General features: G+C 42.0%; 1 protein-coding gene across 1 annotated transcript in view; it reads right to left on the bottom strand.

The window, feature by feature from the left end:
- Positions 1 to 13,516: 13,516 nt before the first annotated feature.
- Positions 13,517 to 20,134, bottom strand: part of RASGRP3 (RAS guanyl releasing protein 3) — a gene marked incomplete at both ends in the record, with an annotated part of 44,614 nt that continues 37,996 nt past the window's right edge. The window contains 3 exons of the mRNA XM_080711351.1: positions 13,517 to 13,587; positions 16,422 to 16,787; positions 17,091 to 17,216. Coding sequence (XP_080567477.1) covers positions 13,517 to 13,587; positions 16,422 to 16,787; positions 17,091 to 17,216 — 563 coding nt within the window. The remainder of the gene's footprint in view (positions 13,588 to 16,421; positions 16,788 to 17,090; positions 17,217 to 20,134) is intronic.

Raw genomic sequence — 20,134 nt, 5'->3', positions numbered from 1 at the left:
TTCACAGTCAGCTCTTTATGCAGTGAGGTTGTTAAATCTTACTGTCATACCACATCATGAAAGACTTATTCCAATTATAGTCAATGATTCAGTTCATTTCATCTTCTAGCAAAAAAAAAAAAAATTAGATGTATGGTGAACCTTCGTGTTTAAATTGAAGATAGGCAGAAAGACCATTAATTTGGTAAGTGCCTTTGAGTTCTATCTGAGGACTACTTCGGTACTAATGCACTGTCCTAGACAGGCACGGTGTAGACCGCATATTGTATACTAGACTAAGACCCCTTTGTAATAACCTCTACCACCCTGTGTGATGGAAACATATCTTTGAAGTAATTTCAGGTACAGAAAAAAAATAAGAGATACTGGCAAAAGGACTATATTAGGAGTTCTTGAAAATCAGCTTTCTGTCTCAGTTCTGCTAATAATGAGTTCTGTGATATTTTTTCTGTTTCATTAAGTGATTATTTAACTATGCAGCTGGCCATGGTGGCACCTGCTTGTAACCCCAGTACTTGGGAGGCTGAGACAAGAAGATCACGGGTTTGTGAATAGCCCCAGCCTCAGCTACTTAGTGAGGCCCTCCATAACTTAGTGAGAGCCTGTTTCAAAAAATATAATAATAAAAAATGGGGCTAGGATGTAGCTCAGAGGTAGAATGCCCATGGCTTCAATCCCCAGCACCACACACAAAAAAAGAAGAGTAACAGCCGGGCGTGGTGGCGCACGCTTGTAATCCCCGCGCTTGGGAGGCAGAGACAGGAGGATCGCGCAGGTTCGAAGCCAGCCGCGCGCGCTGGCTTAGGAGACCCTGTTTCCAAATAAAAATGTAAAAATAGGTCTGGGAGTGTAGCCCGGAGGTAGAAGGGCTTCCAGGAACCCCAGTACCACCAAAAATAAAAAATAAATTTAAAAAAAAGAAGAGTAACTATGCATTCTTACGGAATCAATCTTTATAGTTGTACCCGGTCACTTTTCTTTCTTTGTGACAAAGAGGACCTATATAATTCTACTGCTGTTATTTAATTTCAAATAAGTAGTACATAGTTAAAAATAAAAATAAAAACACTATCCAGTGAGGTCTTCTTTCTTTTTCCACTAACCTACTCAGTTCCCTTCCCTTGGACATCTAATCTGTTAGGTACCCTGGCTTTACCACCAAAGTACCTTCTTTCAGAGGTTCTTCAAACACGCAACAAGAATATCTAAGTTCATTCATTCTTCCTTGCTTGTTCACAAATGATAGCATACAATATTTACTTTGCACCTGGCTTTTATTTAAAAACTTATCTTTGGGCTGAGGGTGTAACTCAGCAGTAGAGTACTTGTCTGCCATGTCTAAGGCCCCGGGTTCAATCCCTAGCACTGCAATAAATAAATAAATAAATAAATAAATAAATAAATAAATAAATAATCAATCAATCTTGGGTGGATATAGCCATTTATTTAACCAGGTCTTTATTAATGGATTTGGTGTTATTTCCAATCATTTCTTTGCCAAACAGTACTGTAATACTATTGTGAAAAAAAACCTTCATTCACTTTTTACTTCTTTATGTTTAAAAATATAGACTCTGAGCCTGTTAAGTCTTGTGAACAAGCCAGGCGTGGTGCACGCTTGTAATCCCAGCATTTGGGAGGCTGAGATCGGGAGGATCACAGTAGGCGGACAGCCTCAGCTACTTAGTGAGGCCCTCTGCAACTCAGTGAGACCCGGTTTCAAAATAAAGAATAAAAAATAGCCGGGCGTGGTGGCGCACGCTTGTAATCCCCGCGCTTGGGAGGCGGAGACAGGAGGATCGCGCAGGTTCGAAGCCAGCCGTGCTGGCGTAAGAGACCCTGTTTCAAAAATATAAAATAGGTCTGGGAGTGTAGCCCGGAGGAAGGAGGGCTTCCAGGAACCCCAGTACCACCAAAAAAAAAAAAAAAAAAAAAAAGAATAAAAAATAGGGTAGGGGGTGTAGCTCGGATCAAATGCCCCTGGGTTCCATCTCCAGACCCGCAAAAAAAAAAAAAAAGTCTTGTGAACCACCCTATGCAAACTTCTTAGAACAGTGCCTTCTTGGTAGCAAACACTGTAACTATTAGCTACTGCTAACCTGCTGGTACAACTCACTGCCATCCTCATTATCTTTAGGATACATTTCCAGATGTGGAATCCCTTAGTCAAAAAGAAAGTACATGTGAAATTGTTGTGAATCCTGCCAAAATCGTTTTCAGGAAGGTATCACAAATGTACATTCACAAGAGTAATATGTAGATAGAATATTTGTTTCCCACACCTGTGCCGAGAGAATATTAAAATTTTTGAATCTCATGTATGATTATGTTATCAGTGTCGTTTTAAGGTCCATGGGGTCTTATTGTTTTGTTGTTTGTTTTCTTGAGGTGCTAAGGGTTGAACACGAGGCCTTGTGCGTATGTACTCTACCACAGAGCTTCATCCCAGCCCCTGCATTTCTTTTTTAATGAAAGGGTGACATAATTTCACAAGTTTCATGGATTTCTTTTGGTTTGAGTTGTCTATTCAGATTTTGCCCATTTTATTTAAAACCAGGGTGCACCACCACACCTGGTGATAGCTGGCATTTTTAATCATTGTACACTTATTTACTTATTTTTGCAGGGCTGAGATCAAACGCCAGGCCTAACATGTGCTAGGCAAGCACCATACCTCTACACCCCCGGCCTCACATAGATTATTATTTTTTGGATCTCTTTTATGGTTTCTGGGTACTGTGTCACAATTAGAAATGCTTCTCTTGTTCAAGATAATAATTTAAATAAATAATTTACCCCATTTTATTTTATGGTTTTATTCTTTCCCATTTACATTCTTCATTCATTTGGAAATGATCATGGTATAAATTTTGAGGGGTAAATCCAAATTTATTATACGTTCACTATCTAGTTGCCTCAAATTGGTTATTATACAATATTTTTTCTGAAATGACATATGATGTCTACTTTGTCCTGTACCGAGTCTCCATGTTTCTTCTCAGTTGGGGGCTTGCTGTCCTCTAGGTGTGCATTGCACTCGTGATACACTGTTTTTCACTTGCTGAAGCTTTGTTCTATATCATGACGGGGCTGGCTAGTGCTCACTCCTTACTCCTTTTCAGCTATTTCCCAGCTATCCATGTTTGCTTCCTCCCACCCCACCCCCCACCCACCATAAACTTTAAAATCAATTTGCTAATACAGAAAGAAAACTCTTAATGTTTTGGGGAGATCACAATATCAAAATCCAAGGTTACTTGAAGAGGACTGAAATGTTCATGATGTTTTCTTCCTATTCAAATTCTTGGTGCCTTTCCAATGATTTTTGGCCTTTGGAATCTCTTGGGAGAGTTTTATATTATCTTTATGCTTGCTTGTTTCTTGTTAAATTTATTCTTTGGTAATTTTTTTTTTAATTTTTTGCAGTACTGGGGATTGAATCCAGGGGCATTCTATCTCCGAGCTACACCCCTAGCCCTATTTTTTATTTTTTATTTTGAAACAGGGTTGTGGAGGGCCTCACTAAGTAGCTGAGGCTGGCTGCGAACCTACAATCTTCCTGTCTCAGTCTTCCACGTACTGGGATTACAAGCATGCCTAGCTCTCCTTGATAATTTTATCTATGCTTTTTACTAATATATGGAGTCTTATTTTGTCTTCTGATTATGGTCAGAATTTATGAATAACTATGCTATTAATTTAATGTCCAGCAACTTTGTGGATTATTTTTGCTCTGTGTGTGTGTGTGTGTGTGTGTGTGTGCATGTGTGTGTGTGTATGTGTGCCGTGCATGCATGCATGCTACTGGTGATTGAACTCAGGTGCATTATACCTCTGAGCAATACCTCTAGCACTATTGTGTGTGTGTGTGTGTGTGTGTGTGTGTGTGTGTGTGTTACTGGGGATGTAACCCAGGGGCCTTCTACCTCCAGACTATATCCCCAGCCCTATTTTATTTTTCATTTTGAAATGTGTTCTCACTAAATTGCTGAGGCTATCATTGAACCTGCTATCCTCCTGTATAAGTCTCCCAAGTATTGGAATTATACAATGCTTAGCTTTTATTTTTTATTTTGATAAAGGGTCTTCTTGCTAGGTGGCTGAGAAACTTGCTTAAATTGCTAAGGCTGGTTTCAAACCTGAGATCCTCCTGTCTTAGCCTCTCAAATACTTTTTACTGTTTTAGTAAGTTTTCAGGTGATTATCTTGAGTTTTTAGGTATAGGATCATTTCCTAATAATAATTTGGCATACTTTTAAATATTTACACTTGTATTTTTATCTCTTTGTATAACAATATCTCAACGGCAGTGTTAGATAAATCTGATAGTAATGACAGGACTTCGTAGACAAATCTAGTGCTTGCACTGTTGCTTTTTAAGGAATATGCTCATTTGGGGTTTGAAGGAGATATGCATATTATAAATATATCTATAAATTTTCACTTGGGGAGTGTGTGTGTGTGTATGGTACTGGTGATTGAAGACAGGGATGTTCTTCCTCCAAGCTACACCCTAGCCCTATTTTATTTTTTATTTTGAAACAGGGTTTCATTAGGTTGATGAAAGTCTCACTCCTTGCTGAGGCTGTCCTCAAACCTGTGATGCTCCTATCTCAGCCTCTCATGTACTGGGCTTAAGGGTGTGTGTGCCACCACTTTTGGCTATTTGGGGGAATTTTTAAATCAGAATTTATGCTGAATTTTGTCAAATGTTTACTTAGCAATTAAATAACTCTTAGGATCTTTTAGAAGAAGCAAACAATGTTATCAAAACCTGGTAAGAATTGTCCAACACAATAGATCTGGAATAAGCTCATTTGTAAATATCAAAGCCAGTCTGAAATGTTCTAAATACAATAAGAAAATGAAGGTTGATACTAGAAACTCAAGAATGGCTCAAGAGCCAGGAGTGGTGGCCCATGCTTGTAATTCCCTGTACTTGGGAGGCTGAGACAAGAGGATCACACAGGTTCGACCTCAGCTACTTAGGCTCCCAGCAACTTAGTGAGACCCTGTTTCCAAATAAAGTATAAAATAGGTCTGGGAGTATAGCCCAGAGGTAGAAAGCCCTGGGTTCCACCCCCAGTACCACCAAATAATAATAATAATAATAATAATAATAATAATAATGGCCCAAGAGTCATATATTTATAAATATAATTAGGCTTCCTTTAAAAGATACTAGAATTTTTGTGTGTGTTCTAGAACAATCATACTAACATTGTCTGTACTTAGAAAGTTTCATAAAATTTTCTAGTCGGATCATCCAATTCTGATGATAATTTTGGGCAGAGTCCCTTCAACAACATTTCTTATATTTGCATGTCAGATTTTGTAGGTTTCCTAAACAAAGTCTCCATTTTAGCGATGTTTTCGTTTCTTTGTAGATTTGAGTAAAGTGGCCATTTATTTGTATTTTTTTTTGGTCTGTTAATGCAGTTAAGACAGTAGCTTTTCTTCTGAGTAGTGCTTATACCCTACAGCTAATACCTGCAGTGTTTTCATGACCGTTTGTTGTACATCCTGTCATTTCAGTTTCCCCCTTGACCTATGACCCATTTGAAAAGGTGAATTTTGTCTCATTTCATTTTCTGAGTTTTAGATACTCATTTTCTGGTTTTGCTACTAAGTCCTAATTTTCTAGCATTATGATGCAGTTTTATCTGTACAATTTCCAATCTTTGAAATGTAGAGATGTTGCTCTAGAGGCCTAGCATATTGTGAGTCTTTGTGAATATTTCACTGAGGAAGATGAAACAGGAGATGGATCTCTGTTTTCAAGACAGAGCTCAGTATATATGTTTACCAAGTATAGCATTGTGGTTTAGAGGACAGTCCTTGGAGCCAGACTAATGGGAACACAATCCCAGATGCATTACTGTGATGTTATGCAAATAATTTATCCATGCCTCAGTCTCCTCATCTGTAAAACAGCTGTAAATGTAAAACAGCATCTACCTTTAGGGTTGCTTCAAGGATTAAATGGATTAATAAAAGCCAAATGCTTAGAATGGTATCTGAAATGGAATAAACACTTCGTACGTGCAAGCTGTTATAACTATTTAGGTTTACCTTTTTTGATACTGGGGATTAAACCCAGGAGTGTTCTACCTCTGAGCTACAGCCCCATCCCTAGTTTATTTTTTATTTTTGAAACAGGGCCTTGCTATGTCACTGTGTGCTGGCTTTGAATCTGTGATTCTTCTGTCTCAGACTCCCAAATACTGTAAATATAGACATGTACCACTACACCTGAATAAGTTTACTGTGTGTGTGTGTGTGTGTGTGTGTGTGTGTGTGTGTGTGTGTGTGTGTGTACGTACCGGGGAATAAACCCAGGGGCATTCTACAGCCCTATTTTTTATTCCTTATTTTGAGACAGGGTCCCACTGAGTATTGGAGGACCTCACTAAGTAGTTGAGACTGGCCGCAAGCCTCCAATCCTCTTGTCTCGGCCTCCCAAGTACTGGAATTACAAATGTGGGCCACCACTCCTGGCAACATTTACATTTTTAATTTACTTTATCTAGAGCAACTGTTAGGTCAACCTTCCTGAAAGGAGACACCTTGCCACACCTTGCTGGGGGAGTTACCTTACAGGGACATTCACTACATCAGAATTACACAAACAAGATGGAGGTCATGGGTATAAAAAAGGCAGTCCACGTGTGATCCCTTTGGTGTATTCATTCGAGTCACCCCTCCATGCCCCATTTCTATTTTCTGTATTTCTATCTTTCTAATAAACTTCTTTAAATCTTCAGCAAGTGTTTGAGCTATGAATACTTATCCTTAGCTCAGAACAAGAACCCACGTTTTTTTTAATGTTTTGGGTCATTTGGGTTTTGTTGTGGTTTGAGGGAAAGTGTGTCCAGGACCCTAACAGGGGTCTCCAGGAATAGTTTCCCCACAACCATACTCTCTCAATCCGTAACAACTTAGATTCTGAATGATTAAAAATTCCAATATGATTGCCAATAACATTTTTAAAAGATAATATAAGTGTTTTTGTTTGAGGTCTAGAGCTCTCCAGATTCCAGCCAGCAGGTTTTGGATGCAGGAGGAAGCTATGCTTAAACACCTTCATTAGGTATAAAATACATTCTAGTCAGCAAATAAATGACTCTACTTTTAAAAGCGAATACTTCTTTTTCTTCTATTTTTACTATAGCAAACTAAAATTTTTTTAGCTAGTCTGTCTTCTTTCTCTCTCTCTTTTTCTTCCTCCCTCTTTCTCTCTTTCTCTTTTTCTCTCTCCCTCTCTCTCCTTTCTTTCTCTCTCATCTCTTTCTCTCTTTCTCTCTTTTTCTTCCCTCATCTGTCTTTCTTTCTCTCCTCTCTTCTCTCCTCTCTCCTCTCTCCTCCCTCCTCCCTTTCTCTCTCTCTCTCTCTCTCTCTCTCTCTCTCTCTCTCTCTCTCTCTCTCTCTCTCAAGGACTCACTGTGTTACCTTAGCTGGCCTTGAAGTCCTGGGCTCAGGGACCCTCCTGACTCAGCCTCTCGCAGCTGGGGCTATAGGCACACATTTCTACATTCAGCTCTATCAGCTAGTGTTTTAAGTATATTTGTGCCTTGGTCTACTTACATGCACCTAATATATGAATTTTTTCTAAACTTATTTACATTTTACCTGTTGATTTACATCTTGCCTACATATTTCCAAGCAAGGGTAGGGATAGCCAATGTTAGAAAACAAACCAGGGCTAATCCCATACTTGGAATTTTTTTAAAAGTTATTTTGGATCTTTTTATTCATACTTTTTTTTTTCCAGTACTAGAAATTGAACCCAGGGCCATTCTACCTCTGAGCTACATACACCCCCAGTCCTGTTTTCATTCTTATTTTGCAACAGTCTCACTAAGTTGCAGAGGGCCTAAGTAACTGAGGCTGGCCGCCAACCTGAGATCCTCCTGTCTCAGCCTCCCAAGTACTGGGATTGCAAGTGTGCGCCACCATACTTGGCTCTTCATACTGTTCTTAAAAATAATTTTTGAGCTGGGCGTGGTGGCGCACACTTGTAATCCCCGTGCTTGGGAGGCAGAGACAGGAGGATCGCGCAGGTTCAAAGCCAGCTGCGCGCGCTGGCTTAGGAGACCCTGTTTCCAAATAAAAATGTAAAAATAGGTCTGGGAGTGTAGCCTGGAGGTAGAAGGGCTTCCAGGAACCCCAGTACCACCAAAAATAAAAAAAATAATAATAATTTTTGACAGAAAGTTTAATTAAATGTTGGGTTTTGAGCCTCCAAAGAATAAAACCATAGAAGACATAGAAAAGCCTGGGATCTTAAAACACTGTTAGAAGAGAACCCTGCTTAATTGTGAGATCACATTAACTTATAATATTTTTACCCAAGTATTTTTACATTTCTCTTTTGGCTTGACCTTTACAACAACTTTCTGAGGTAGCTGACAAAGGCAGTAAAATGTGTTTCTTTCAAATAGAAGTTCCAGCCTGGCACAGAATCCCACAATGTTAACAGTGGACGTGAAGTATAAGGCAGGCAGTGGATGGCATGCCAAAGGTACAGTTCAGTAATGTGAAGTCACCGAATTTACCTCCTCAGTTGTCCTGGAGTCTTGTAACCACCATTTTGGCAAAGTCAGTGTGTTTATCTTAGAGATACTTAAACTTCCTACCATTGATAACAGTTTGAAGCTTCCTTGTCCAGGTCCTGCCTTCCCTTTTAAACAGTAAACCCCTCAGGCCATTGGAGAGGCTGCTCCAGTGGAAATCTGAGGATGGTATTTTTCCGGAGGCAGCCTTTCAACAAAAAAGTTCAGCCAGTGATGCATGAAAGGTTTGAGTCGCCCCTGCCCCACAGCTCTGCGATTCCGGGAGGGAACCAGGCCTCCCGGGTCAGGAAGAAGAGAGTGCAGAGTTCAGAGAGGAGCCCGAGAGGGAGGGACGCACTCTCTCCCCCGCCACCAGCCCCCCACGCGGGGGGCTGGAGGCCGATCTCCCACGAATAAAGATATCCATAATATTTACTATGGATCTCCGCGTGTCTCTATGCGCCAGTGGGACTCGCCTAATATATTATAATTCAATGCATACTTGTAATCCCTGCTCTTGGGAGGCTGACACAGGAGGATCGCACAGGTTCGAAGCCAGTCCCAGCTACTTAGTGAGGCTCTTAGCAACTTAGTGAGATCCTGTTTCCAAATAAAATATAAAATAGGTCTGGGAGTGTAGCCCCTGAGTTCCATCCCTAGTACCACACACATGTACTAGTATTGGGAATGGTCTAGGAAGATTTGAGAAAGGTATGATTATTAATATATTCCAAAAATTGGGTGAGGGGCAAATCTGTGGAAGGACTTGGTTTCTGCCTAAAAGCAGGCAACTATTCCAATGTAAATTAACCTAGCTAAAGATAATTAGCAAGTCAGTAGGAGAGGGGAACTAGGCCTTTCACTGCCTAAAGACAGATCTACATGATTAGATAAGCTAGCTAAGATGGTAGTAGGGGTCAACCTTCATGAAAGAAAACACCTTGCCACACCTTTCTGGGGGAGGTACCTTACAGGGTAAGGGGAGGTACCTTACAGGGATGTTTACTACATCAGAATATCAGAATTATGTAAACAAGATGGAGGTCATGGGTATAAAAAGTCCAGTCCACGTGCTCTATCTTGGGGTGGTGAATTGGCTCAGTCCCCCCCCCCCCGCCCCCAATCCCATTCTGGCATGGGGCTGTAACTATCTTCTGTATTTCTATCTTTTTCTCTTTTTCTGTTGTTGTTTGTTTCTTTGGGGAGTTTTGGGGAAATTATTCCCAGGGTCAAACAAAGATCCCTGGGGACAGTTATCCAAACCATATTCTCCCAATCCGTAACACACACACACACACACACACACACACACACACACACACACACTTCAAACAGCAATTACAGCAGCCCTGGTTTAGGCAGGTGTAGAACATCCGTCTGATCTGTCCATCCTTCAGGGAAGATTCAGTTGAAGCATTTAGTAAATCTTGCTCTCCTAACCTAATATCCACTGTGAAGAATTTGGTTTTGGTTTCCACCTTCAAGGTGACAGTGAGCATCAACCTTACAAAACAAAGGACTGGAAAAAATAACCTTAACCGTTCCTTTGGCTCCATTCTGGGTTCGCCTATTTTGTTTATTTTACTCATTATGGGAAGTCGATAGTTTGGAAACAACAGAGTCACCACTGGTTATGAGCAAATCATATAACAAAGTTATAAAGTGTAGGGGTGCTGGAAAGCAGACTGGAAGAAGCGCTTTCCCCCCCTAGCATGAGAAGTTAACTAAGCCCAGCTGCCCAGGTTGCAGGATTCAAGGACCAGGGTAGGGGACCCACCAGGTCAAAGCCTCTAATCTCCAGCTTGCCGGCCAAGGTCTTTGTACCTGGGACCTGATCCTCATATCTCCGAGCCAGATCAGCACTCCCCCTCTGGCCTGGGGAACAAGGCCATGCTAATCTGCTCTCCAGGCAGATTCCTCAGCGCAGAGATAAGCCTGGCCCAGCCCAGGTGGGTGGGAAAGGCAGCCCTAGGGAACGAACACGCACCATAAGGGAGATAAGTAGTCCTTAGCAGGCTCTGACGTGTGTGGATGCATGTTTTAAAATTATTGGTTGTACTCGTTTGTCCTTGTATCTGATTGGTTGTATTCTAAGGTTGGCGGGCTCGGACTTTTGGTGGGCCCTGACGTATGTAAACACTCCCTCTTGGGGCTATAAAGTCAGACTGTGGAGTGAGCTCTGGGTCAAAACTCGACCATAGTGTCTGGGTCTCGACCCCTGGCTAGCCGGGACAGAACTGCAGCACAATAAACCTCTCTTGCATTTTACATCTCTTGTGAGTCCTTCGTTATTTGGGTTGGTGGGTGATTCTCGGATCCTTCAAAAGAAGCTTTGTTATGGATTCAGATTCCTCCTCAGCAAGCTACTCATAATTGTATGTGTTCGCATGTATACATACTATATGTACCAGTATTGGGAAGAGGCGTCAAAATGTGTTAATATACCAGTATTGGGAAATAATTTCAATTTTCAAAATATATCTGAAAATAACTTTGGTATAAAAAAGCCAGAAGCTTCAAGGAAAGGGCTGCAGATTTCCTGGCACCAAGGGTAATTAGTGAGAGAATAGAAGAAGCCCAAAAGCCTAGGGTGTTTTACATTTTTAAGAGAAGCGAACTTCCTCAAGGATGTGGGGGAGCCATGAGCCTCCAAGAGATCCCAGACTCCCAATAAGCAACTAACACATTTTGGAACATAACAAAAGGCATGGGGTCTGTGCCAGAGACAGGGCAGGTCTACAAGGAGGAATCTCCGCATCAAAAGACCTGCCCTGGAAAAAGGGTGGCTCTAGTCTGGTTAGAAGATTATTGATATAAAATACTCTGTATCCATAAATCCTTGGTGACTTCTTTTCAACACCCCCCATACTATCTTGGTATGGGGCTTTATTAATCTATATTCTATCTTTCCATATTTGTAATAATAAAGTGGCTTAAGATATATACACACATACACATAGGCAGTTTATATACATAGATACATGTATTTATTGTCTTTTTTACTTTATTTTTTTATTCAAGGCACATTTAGTATCTTATCACAGGGAGGCTGACAATATAAAACTCTTGTTATAGATGAAAACTCATAAATATTCCAACTAAGTGTCAAGTAAAATCATTCCTCTGAAAAGAAAACATTTTATTAACAAGTTTCTTCCCAAATTTTCTTCAGTTTTTTTTTAACACAAGAAAGCTTCCCTGTACTTAAATTGCCATTTTCTGTTTTTATTTTTATTAACATGTATGCCATTGCTTTTATGAATGGGAGTAGATAGTGTATATACATGGGGCAAGTACCTGGGGATGGTCGTTTGCCCAGTGAGGTACTTATGAAGGACTGAGTTCACTTATCTAGCTTAATCACAGCTCCTTCCACTAATAATTTAATGTAATTTGCAGTATTTCCAGCCTCTGAATCTGTTTGGCACAAGTCATTTCTGGCAAACTGAAGCCGTATTTTAGATCGCTGGAACCACTCTAACCTACTGTCTACAGGTTCTTCCTTTCCAAGGATGGAGACCAAGTCTCGCTTATCTGGGTGCATCTGGCATGGGACCTGCCCAGAACAGGTGCTCAGCATGTTTGCTAAGCACAGTTGTCATCAGTGAAAAAGAGAGCAAAGGAGGCCTTACTGAAGTGACTTCCCACATAGAAAAAATCCATTCCTACAGAATGTGTGCACTTCGGACTCCAAACATGGACTGTTGTCACTCTGTAGGACAGTTCCTCTCCAGGGAGAGAAATCAGTCCCCTCCCCATAAACTTAATCCCTTCTCATTTTTAAATATCTTAAATTGGGTTCTCTATTCTTTAATCACTTAGGAAATAGACCCACATATAGTTATCTGGGGTCAAAGGAAGATATTTAAATTGTTAATTTTTAATAATTTTGGTGAAATATTAGTCAAAGATAGTTTATTATTATTTTTGTTCTAGGTGTGCCGGTATTGGGAAATATCTTTGGTACTAATTTAAAAATGTATCGATTTCAAATGCTTTGGCATTAATTTTAAAATGTAAAAGTAGTCCCATTCAGTTGCTGAGGCTGGCCTCAAATAATCCTCCTGTATCAGCCTCCTAAATACTAGGATTATAGGCATGTGCCACCTTGCTCGTCTAAAAAGAAAACAAAATTCTTAAAATTACTTTGGACTTTTAACAACTGGTGGTTGTTCTGCATATATGTGGCTTTTTTAATGGTTTATCTGCTAAATTTTATCTCTCAAACCTTGAGTTGCTTTCTTCACTGCTCCTCCTATTTCTGGAATCTTAAGAAAGACAGGTGAACTCAGATGGAACAGGTATAATTTTCCTCATGATTATTACAAGTATTAGGAGAGCTCCTGTGGGCTCGCTACAGCCCCTTAGTGATGCAGAGTTGGTAAGATGTAGGTGTCATGTACACTTGTGACCTGTTATACATCCTGGTAACCACGTGGGACGATAACACTGTAAACAACTTCTCACTGCTTATCTTCAGTTGAGGAGCCCTGAATTCCAGGATCCAAAGAGTTTCCTTATTCCTCAGAAAAAGGTTAAGCCCTGGTCCCATCCAGAAAAGCACATGAAAAGACCTCTAAGTCAAGTCCTTGTTAAGCATCCCTGCACACACACACACACACACACACACACACACACACACACACACACAGTTTATAAAAAAACACTGAAATAATATTGTCACAAAACAGCAATGGTCTGAGTTTAGAAACTGAGTATCAAGCACATGCACAGAAGCTTTCTTTTAACCCCTATATAGATGGCTCTCGAGAAGGGTACATGAGATAACTACTGACCGCATACTGCGGTCTTTTTGGCACCTAGCGAGGGACGGGGGGAGAAAATAAATAGTTCATAGTGAGCGTAAGTCCTCTGTCCCATAGTCTAATCACGGAGATTCCATGACATCACGAGGCGGCAAACATCCAGCTATCTCTGCAGACAACTCCCTGCGGCCGGAGAGTTCATTTCTCATCTCGCTCCTTCCCAAAGCCAGCACGGTTGCCTGTCGGCTTCCTCGGCCCCGTCAGCCATCCTACAACACAACAGAGACTTTGTGTGACCAGGTCTCATCTCACACAACAAGGGGGCCCAGAAAGTGGCTTTCCAGGTGAGTTTGAGGAACATCTCAAATATACCTTGTTGTGTCAGGATTAGAGGGCATTGGAGATCACGGCATCCACCCAGCACGTGAGATCATAGGGATAAGCTAAAAGATTCCCATGCGGAGTCCAACGAGGGCATGTCCTCTGTAGTGTTTCCTAAAGGGTACTGCACACATCACTAAACAGTCCCTCAAAAAGCTCCTGGAGCCGGGCGTGGTGGCGCACGCTTGTAATCCCCGCTTGGGAGGCAGAGACAGGAGGATCGCGCAGGTTCGAAGCCAGCCGTGCGCTGGTTTAGGAGACCCTGTTTCCAAATATAAAATGTAAAAAGAGGTCTGGGAGTGTAGCCCGGAGGTAGAAGGGCTTCCAGGAACCCCAGTACCACCAAAAAAAAAAAAAAAAAAAAAAAAAAAGCTCCTGGAGAAGCTCCTCAAAAAGCTCCTGTTTTTCTCTTAGAAACCCACAGCATAAATTTGCATGTAAGGAATCTAAGAAAATTTGTAAGAAAAAAAATTTACATACAGATATATACATCTATATTCATGTAAATGTGTATGGCCATTTATATATTACAGAGAATTCATAAACATTGAATTGTGTTTATTCCACTATTTTTCAAAGCTTCAGTGTGTGTGTGTGTGTGTGTGTGTGTGTGTGTGTGTAGTACTGGGGTTTGAACTCAGGAATAGTCTACCTCCAAATTATACCCCCAGCCCTTTTATTTTTGTCTGGAAACAGGGTTCCTCTAGGTATCTGAGAGTCTGCTATGTTGCTGAAGTTGTCTTCAAACCTGTTATCCTCCTGTCTCAGCCTCCCAGGTACTGGAATTGCAGGTGTGCACCATTACAATTGGCACAGAAAAGTTCTTGAACTTGAAAACCCCTTTCTTTGCATATTCAACTCTTGGATACAATTTTGTCCCATTTTTTCCTTCTTGCTTTTTTCCCTGAACAAGGTCAACCATCTTCTCATTCATTACTGATCTGGATTAGAATGAGACTGTATATCCTATATATGTATTTTATCCAAAAGATACTGTATTAATTAGCACAAATAAAATTAAATATTAGTGGCCAGTGAACCAACCCTATGCTTATGAGAGGAGAAAAGTGAAGGCTTAACATCTGAACATAAAGCTTCATTTTCTTTTCTTTTTCTTTTTTTTTTTTTTTGTGGTACTGAGAATGGAACCCAGGTGCATTCTACCTCAGAGCTTCACCCCCAGCCCTATTTTTTTATTCATTATTTTGAAACAGCACCTCACTGAGTTGCAAAGAGCCTCACTAAGTAGTTGAGGCTGTCCTCGAACTGTGATCTTCCTGCCTCAGCCTCCCTAATGCTAGGATTACAAGCGTGTGCCCTACGCCCAGCTATGAACTTTCTCAAAATCCATCTTTGTATTCTCAATTTGAACTGTGCTAGGCCAGGAGGTGTGGGAGGGTAGGACTGAGGCATTTGCCAAGATGATCAGTAGAGAGATGTGAAAAGTAAAGTTGAATCTGTAGAGAGAAAGCGTAAAGTAGTTGGTTCCCTGGGGCCGAAGGGAGGTGGAGGAGCGTGCCTGCTGATGGGTCTAGGTTTCCTTTGGGGATGATGAAAGTGTTCTAAAATCAGATTGTAGTAATGGTCATGCGACTCTGTAAATATACTAAAACCCACTGAATTGCATACTGTGTGTGTATGGGGTGGGAGTACTGGGGGTTGAACCCAGGGATATTCTACCTTAGGCCAATACCCCCAGCCCTAATTTTATTTTTTATTTGGAAACAGGATCTTGTTGAGTTAGCCTCACTAAGTTTCTGAGGCTGGCTTCAAACCTGTGATCTTTCTGTCTCAGGCCTCCCAAGTAATGGGATTATAGGCATGCACCACCAAGCCTGGTTGAATTGCATACTTTAAATGGGTGCATTTAGTGGTGCATAAATTATAATTCAATAAAGTAGATTTTATTTTATTTTACCGTTTCCTTTATTTATGTACTTTAGTGGCTGAGGATTGAACCCAGGACCTTACACATGTTCGACACATGTTAGACCACTGAGCTACACCCCCAGCTCCAGTAAAGAGATTTTTAAAATGCATGCTATGGGGCTCTGGTGTGGATCTGTGATAGAGCACTTGCCTAGTATACATGGGACCCTGGGTTCCATCCCCAGCACTGCCAAAAAGGAAAAAGAAATAATTAGAAGAGCTATGGTTTGAATAACTGTCCCTCAAAAGCCCATGTGTGAGTGCCGGGCGCGGTGGCGCACGCTTGTAATCCCCGTGCTTGGGAGGCAGAAATAAGAGGTTCGCGCAGGTTCGAAGCCAGCCTCAATGGCTTAAGAAACCCTGCTTCCAAACAAAAATATAAAAATAGGTCTGGAAATGTAGCCTGGAGGTAGAAGGGTTTCCAGGAACCCCAGTACCACCACCAAAAAAAAAAAAAAGAAAAGAAAAAAAAGAAACACTGATTTATATTGTGCACCGGTATATTGGATACACACAATAGTCATGGGTCTCTGGGGTAGCATTTCAGTACACAGACGTGACAACCTTTGCTTTGTTTTAGAACTCAGTGCCGTTCAGTTTTATACATGATGAAACTGAGGTCCACGGAAAAGAAACCATCTCCCCAGAATCACATAACTAGCTGACAGCAACACTAAAAGTGATGTGTCTTGATTCCCAACTACACTGCTTCCCAAGCCATCCAGCTGCCTTCTAGACCCACTGTACTGCTCAGCTCAGCCCCTTCTGATTTGTCTGTGATGTGACCCCGCACTGACCTCAACATCCTGCCTGGTCTCACCCTGACCTTCATCCTGGTCAGAATCGAACTCAGTGCCTCGGTCCACAACATCCACGCCGGCCTGAACCCTGGGCTTCTCGTTTTCCCACTTGGCAAAGCCTTTGTCCTTTGCTGCTTTGTCATGGAACTTGGATTTCATTTTGGGAAAGGTGTGGGACCCCGAGTCCCCCCAGCCAGCCTCTGACCAGACAGGTTCCGTCTGGGTGGCCTGGCTGGCAGTGGCCCGCTGTAGCCTCACAGAGATCTTGCGTGAAGAGCCCGTGACCAGTGTGATGGCTCTGCTGTCCAGGTCCCGGTGTCCAGCGGCGACCCCAGGAAACTCAAACACCTCATCCTGCACTGGAAAGGGAGAGAGGGTGGTGATTGCTTGACACCTGTGTGCCCGACCGCAAGCTATCAAAACTAGTACGATCAGCAAGAGTCCGATGTGCCAGGTCTTGAAGAAACAGACTGGGGACAGAACCAAGGTCCCTGCAGGTGAATGGCACATTAGTGAGACCAGACAGCAGGGAGAAGCCAAGAGGGTCCGTGGTGTAGCCACAGCTGCTCGCCCAAGAAAGGCCCTCATGCTTCAGGCCCGATCGAGGTACAGGGTGGGGAGGTAAGTGGAGGGATGGATACCAGAGAAAGCAGAGGCATTACCTGGGGGCAGCGAGGGGCTTCCAGGCAGTGACCCCTGACCACTGCCCAAGGAGGGCGCCCGGGCAAATCTCCGGCAGGCCAGAACCAGGAGGTCTTTGCACTGTTTGTGACAATTGGCTCCACAGTCTGAAAAATCCCAAACGTGTCACAGATGATGAGCTGACTGAGCTTCCGGGGTGGCGCTTGAGATGCCAGTCCCCCCACCCAGCCCTGGTTTCTGGGTTGACCCTCGGGCCCTGGAGGATGTGCATGGGCCAGGAAGGGGCCACCATGCCTCTCCTGCTCCCCAAGGCTCCCAAGGCTCTTCTATATTTGCTCATCTTGTTCTCAAAAAGCACTAAAGGAGCGACAGAGCAGACAAGCCATGTCTAGCCTCCGAGCTTAGTTGCCTTTGCTCCAAACTAAATGCAAGTCATGAGGGGCTAGGTTGAGGGGCTCCTGGCCAGAACAAGGGCCACACATCTCCCCTTCTAGTCTCAACCGCTGCCTCTGATCGTTTACGGTGAGATGTTTCTTCATTCAGTACTCATCTAGATTTTTATTTTTCCGTGTTTCCCAAAACCTTTCTCAGAGCAAGTGACTATGTCTTCTGCTTCCTTTTCTTGTATGGAAATAGAAAACAAGGTGGACATATGCTTGATAAACATGGTCCATATTTGACAACAGCTTTGAAATGGCGTGCAGCAGATTCTGTGACATTTCCCACAGGAAGCTTTGGTTAAGGAGGTAGAATATTCTTCTTTTTTTTTTTTTTTTTTTTTAATGGAGATTGAACCCATGAATCTGGGGGCATTCTGCCTCTAAGCTACACTCACAGCCCTATTTCATTATTTTATTTTGAAACAAATAAATATTTTTTCCTACATTGCTGATGGCCTTGCTAAGTTGCTGAGGCTGGCCTCAAATCTGTCTTCTTCCTGTCTCAGTCTCCCAAGTATGGGGATCACAAGTGTGCGCCACCACACTTGGCTAAGGAAGTAGAATATTCATAACTACTTGTAATAGAAAATTTTAGCCACTTTGGAGGATAGTTTCCATTCTATCATACCATGTGGGGCCTACACTTCATTTAGAATCACTGATTTTAAGTGATGTGATCATTTGAACCATTTAGATCATAGATAAGATCATTTAGATCAGATAAGATTATTCAACAAGTCCATTTCTCTCTTGCCAGTCTGTTTCCAATACTTGTTTCCCTCCAGAAGGTCTTGTTTCAAATAGTTTTAATGTTATGTGTTATATTATCTGTTTTAGTTTGTTTTAAAAATTCTATATGCCATTAAGAGACTATATCAAATGCATAAATACAATTGCTTTTCATCTTCATAAAACTGTGTGTGTCACCGGGTGTGGTGGCGCACGCTTGTAATCCCCGCGCTTGGGAGGTGGAGACAGGAGGATCGCGCAGGTTCGAAGCCAGCCGCGCTGGCTTAAGAGACCCTGTTTCCAAGTAAAAAAGTATAAAATAGGTCTGGGAGTGTAGCCCAGAGGTAGAAGGGCTTCCAGGAACCCCAGTACCACCAAAGAAACAAACAAAACTGTGTGTGTGTGTGTGTGTGTGTGTGTGTGTGTGTGTTGTTAGGGGATGGAGGAAAAAAACTAGAATAGCTAAAGGCTCATGGCTGAGAAATAAGACATTGCACTATCTTTGCTGCTTAAAAGCAAAAATCGAAGTTGGACCCAGACCAGTAACAGGAAAGAACTACAATAACAATCCTCTGAGCATTAGCAGGGGCCCCCTCAAAGGGCTCCCTCAAGGTTCAGGGAAGCCTTTCTGTTCATACAAGATGAAAATGAAGTCGGGTGCAGCAGCGTGCACCTGTAATCCCGGGGCTACTGGGGAGGCTGAGGCAGGAGCATGGCAAGTTCAAGGTCAGCCTGGGCAATTTAGCCAGACCCTGTCTCAAAATAAAATAAAAAGGCCAGGGATGTACCTCAGTGACCAAACACTCCTGGGTCAGATCCTCAGTTCATTCACACACACACACACACACACACACACACACACACACACACACTCACACATAGGAACCAAATGACGTGCATCTAAACTGAGCATTCATCTGTGATTGAGATGTTTCCTTTATATTTTTTTTCTTTGTTGTTTTGTTTTGTCTGTTTTTTTTTTGTGTGTGTGTGTGTGTGTGTGTGTTTTGCAGTACTAGGAATGGAACCCAGGGATATTCTACCTCCAAGTGACACCCCCAGCCCTATTTTTTATTCTTCATTTTGAAACAGGTTCTTATTTGTGTCTTGAGACAGGGTCTCACTATGTTGCCCAGGCTGGACTTCAGGTCCTGGGCTCAAGCAATCCTCCTGCAGCCCTCTGAGTAGCTGGAACTACTATGTTTCAGTAATCCAGTGCACCCAACTAGTTTTATTATATTTTTCAAGAGCATTGTCATATTCTTAAAAGAACCAGTATAAACTATTTATATAAAGTATTCAGCCAGGTGTGGTGGCACACACTTGTAATTCCAATTCTTGGGAGGCTGAGACAGGAGGATTGCAGGTTTAGGCCAGCCTTAGCAACCTAGAAACTTAGTGAGACCCTATTTCAAAAGAAAAAAGAAGAAAAAGAAAAAGAAAGCTGGGCGTGGTGGTGCATGCTTGTAATCCCAGCATTTGGGAGGCTGAGACAGGAGGATTGTGGTTCACGGACAACCTCAGCTACTTAGTAAAGCCCCTTGCAACTCAGTGAGACCCTTTTTCAAAATAAATAATAAAAAATAGGGCTGGGGATATAGCTCAGCGGTAGAATGTCCATGGGTTCCATCCCTAGTACTTCAAAAAAGAAAAAAAAAAAAAGAAAGAAAAAGAAGAAAAAATGAAAAAGAAAAAGAAAAATAGGGCTGGGGGTGTAGCTCAGAGACAGAATGCTCCTGCATTCAATCCCCAGTGACACACACACACACACACACACACACACACACACACACGTATTCAGCAACTTCTTAAATGCCCATAATGTGTAATTACCATGTATCTGCAAAAAAGCAACACATTTCTAAATGCTTAAAAAGCACTTAGATTGCATTTGT

Source organism: Muscardinus avellanarius (assembly GCF_963383645.1).
Source record: "Muscardinus avellanarius genome assembly, chromosome: 15".
Lineage (NCBI taxonomy): Eukaryota > Metazoa > Chordata > Mammalia > Rodentia > Gliridae > Muscardinus > Muscardinus avellanarius.
The sequence above is the reverse complement of the archived record's forward strand: the minus strand, read 5'-3'. Positions and strand labels throughout refer to the sequence as shown.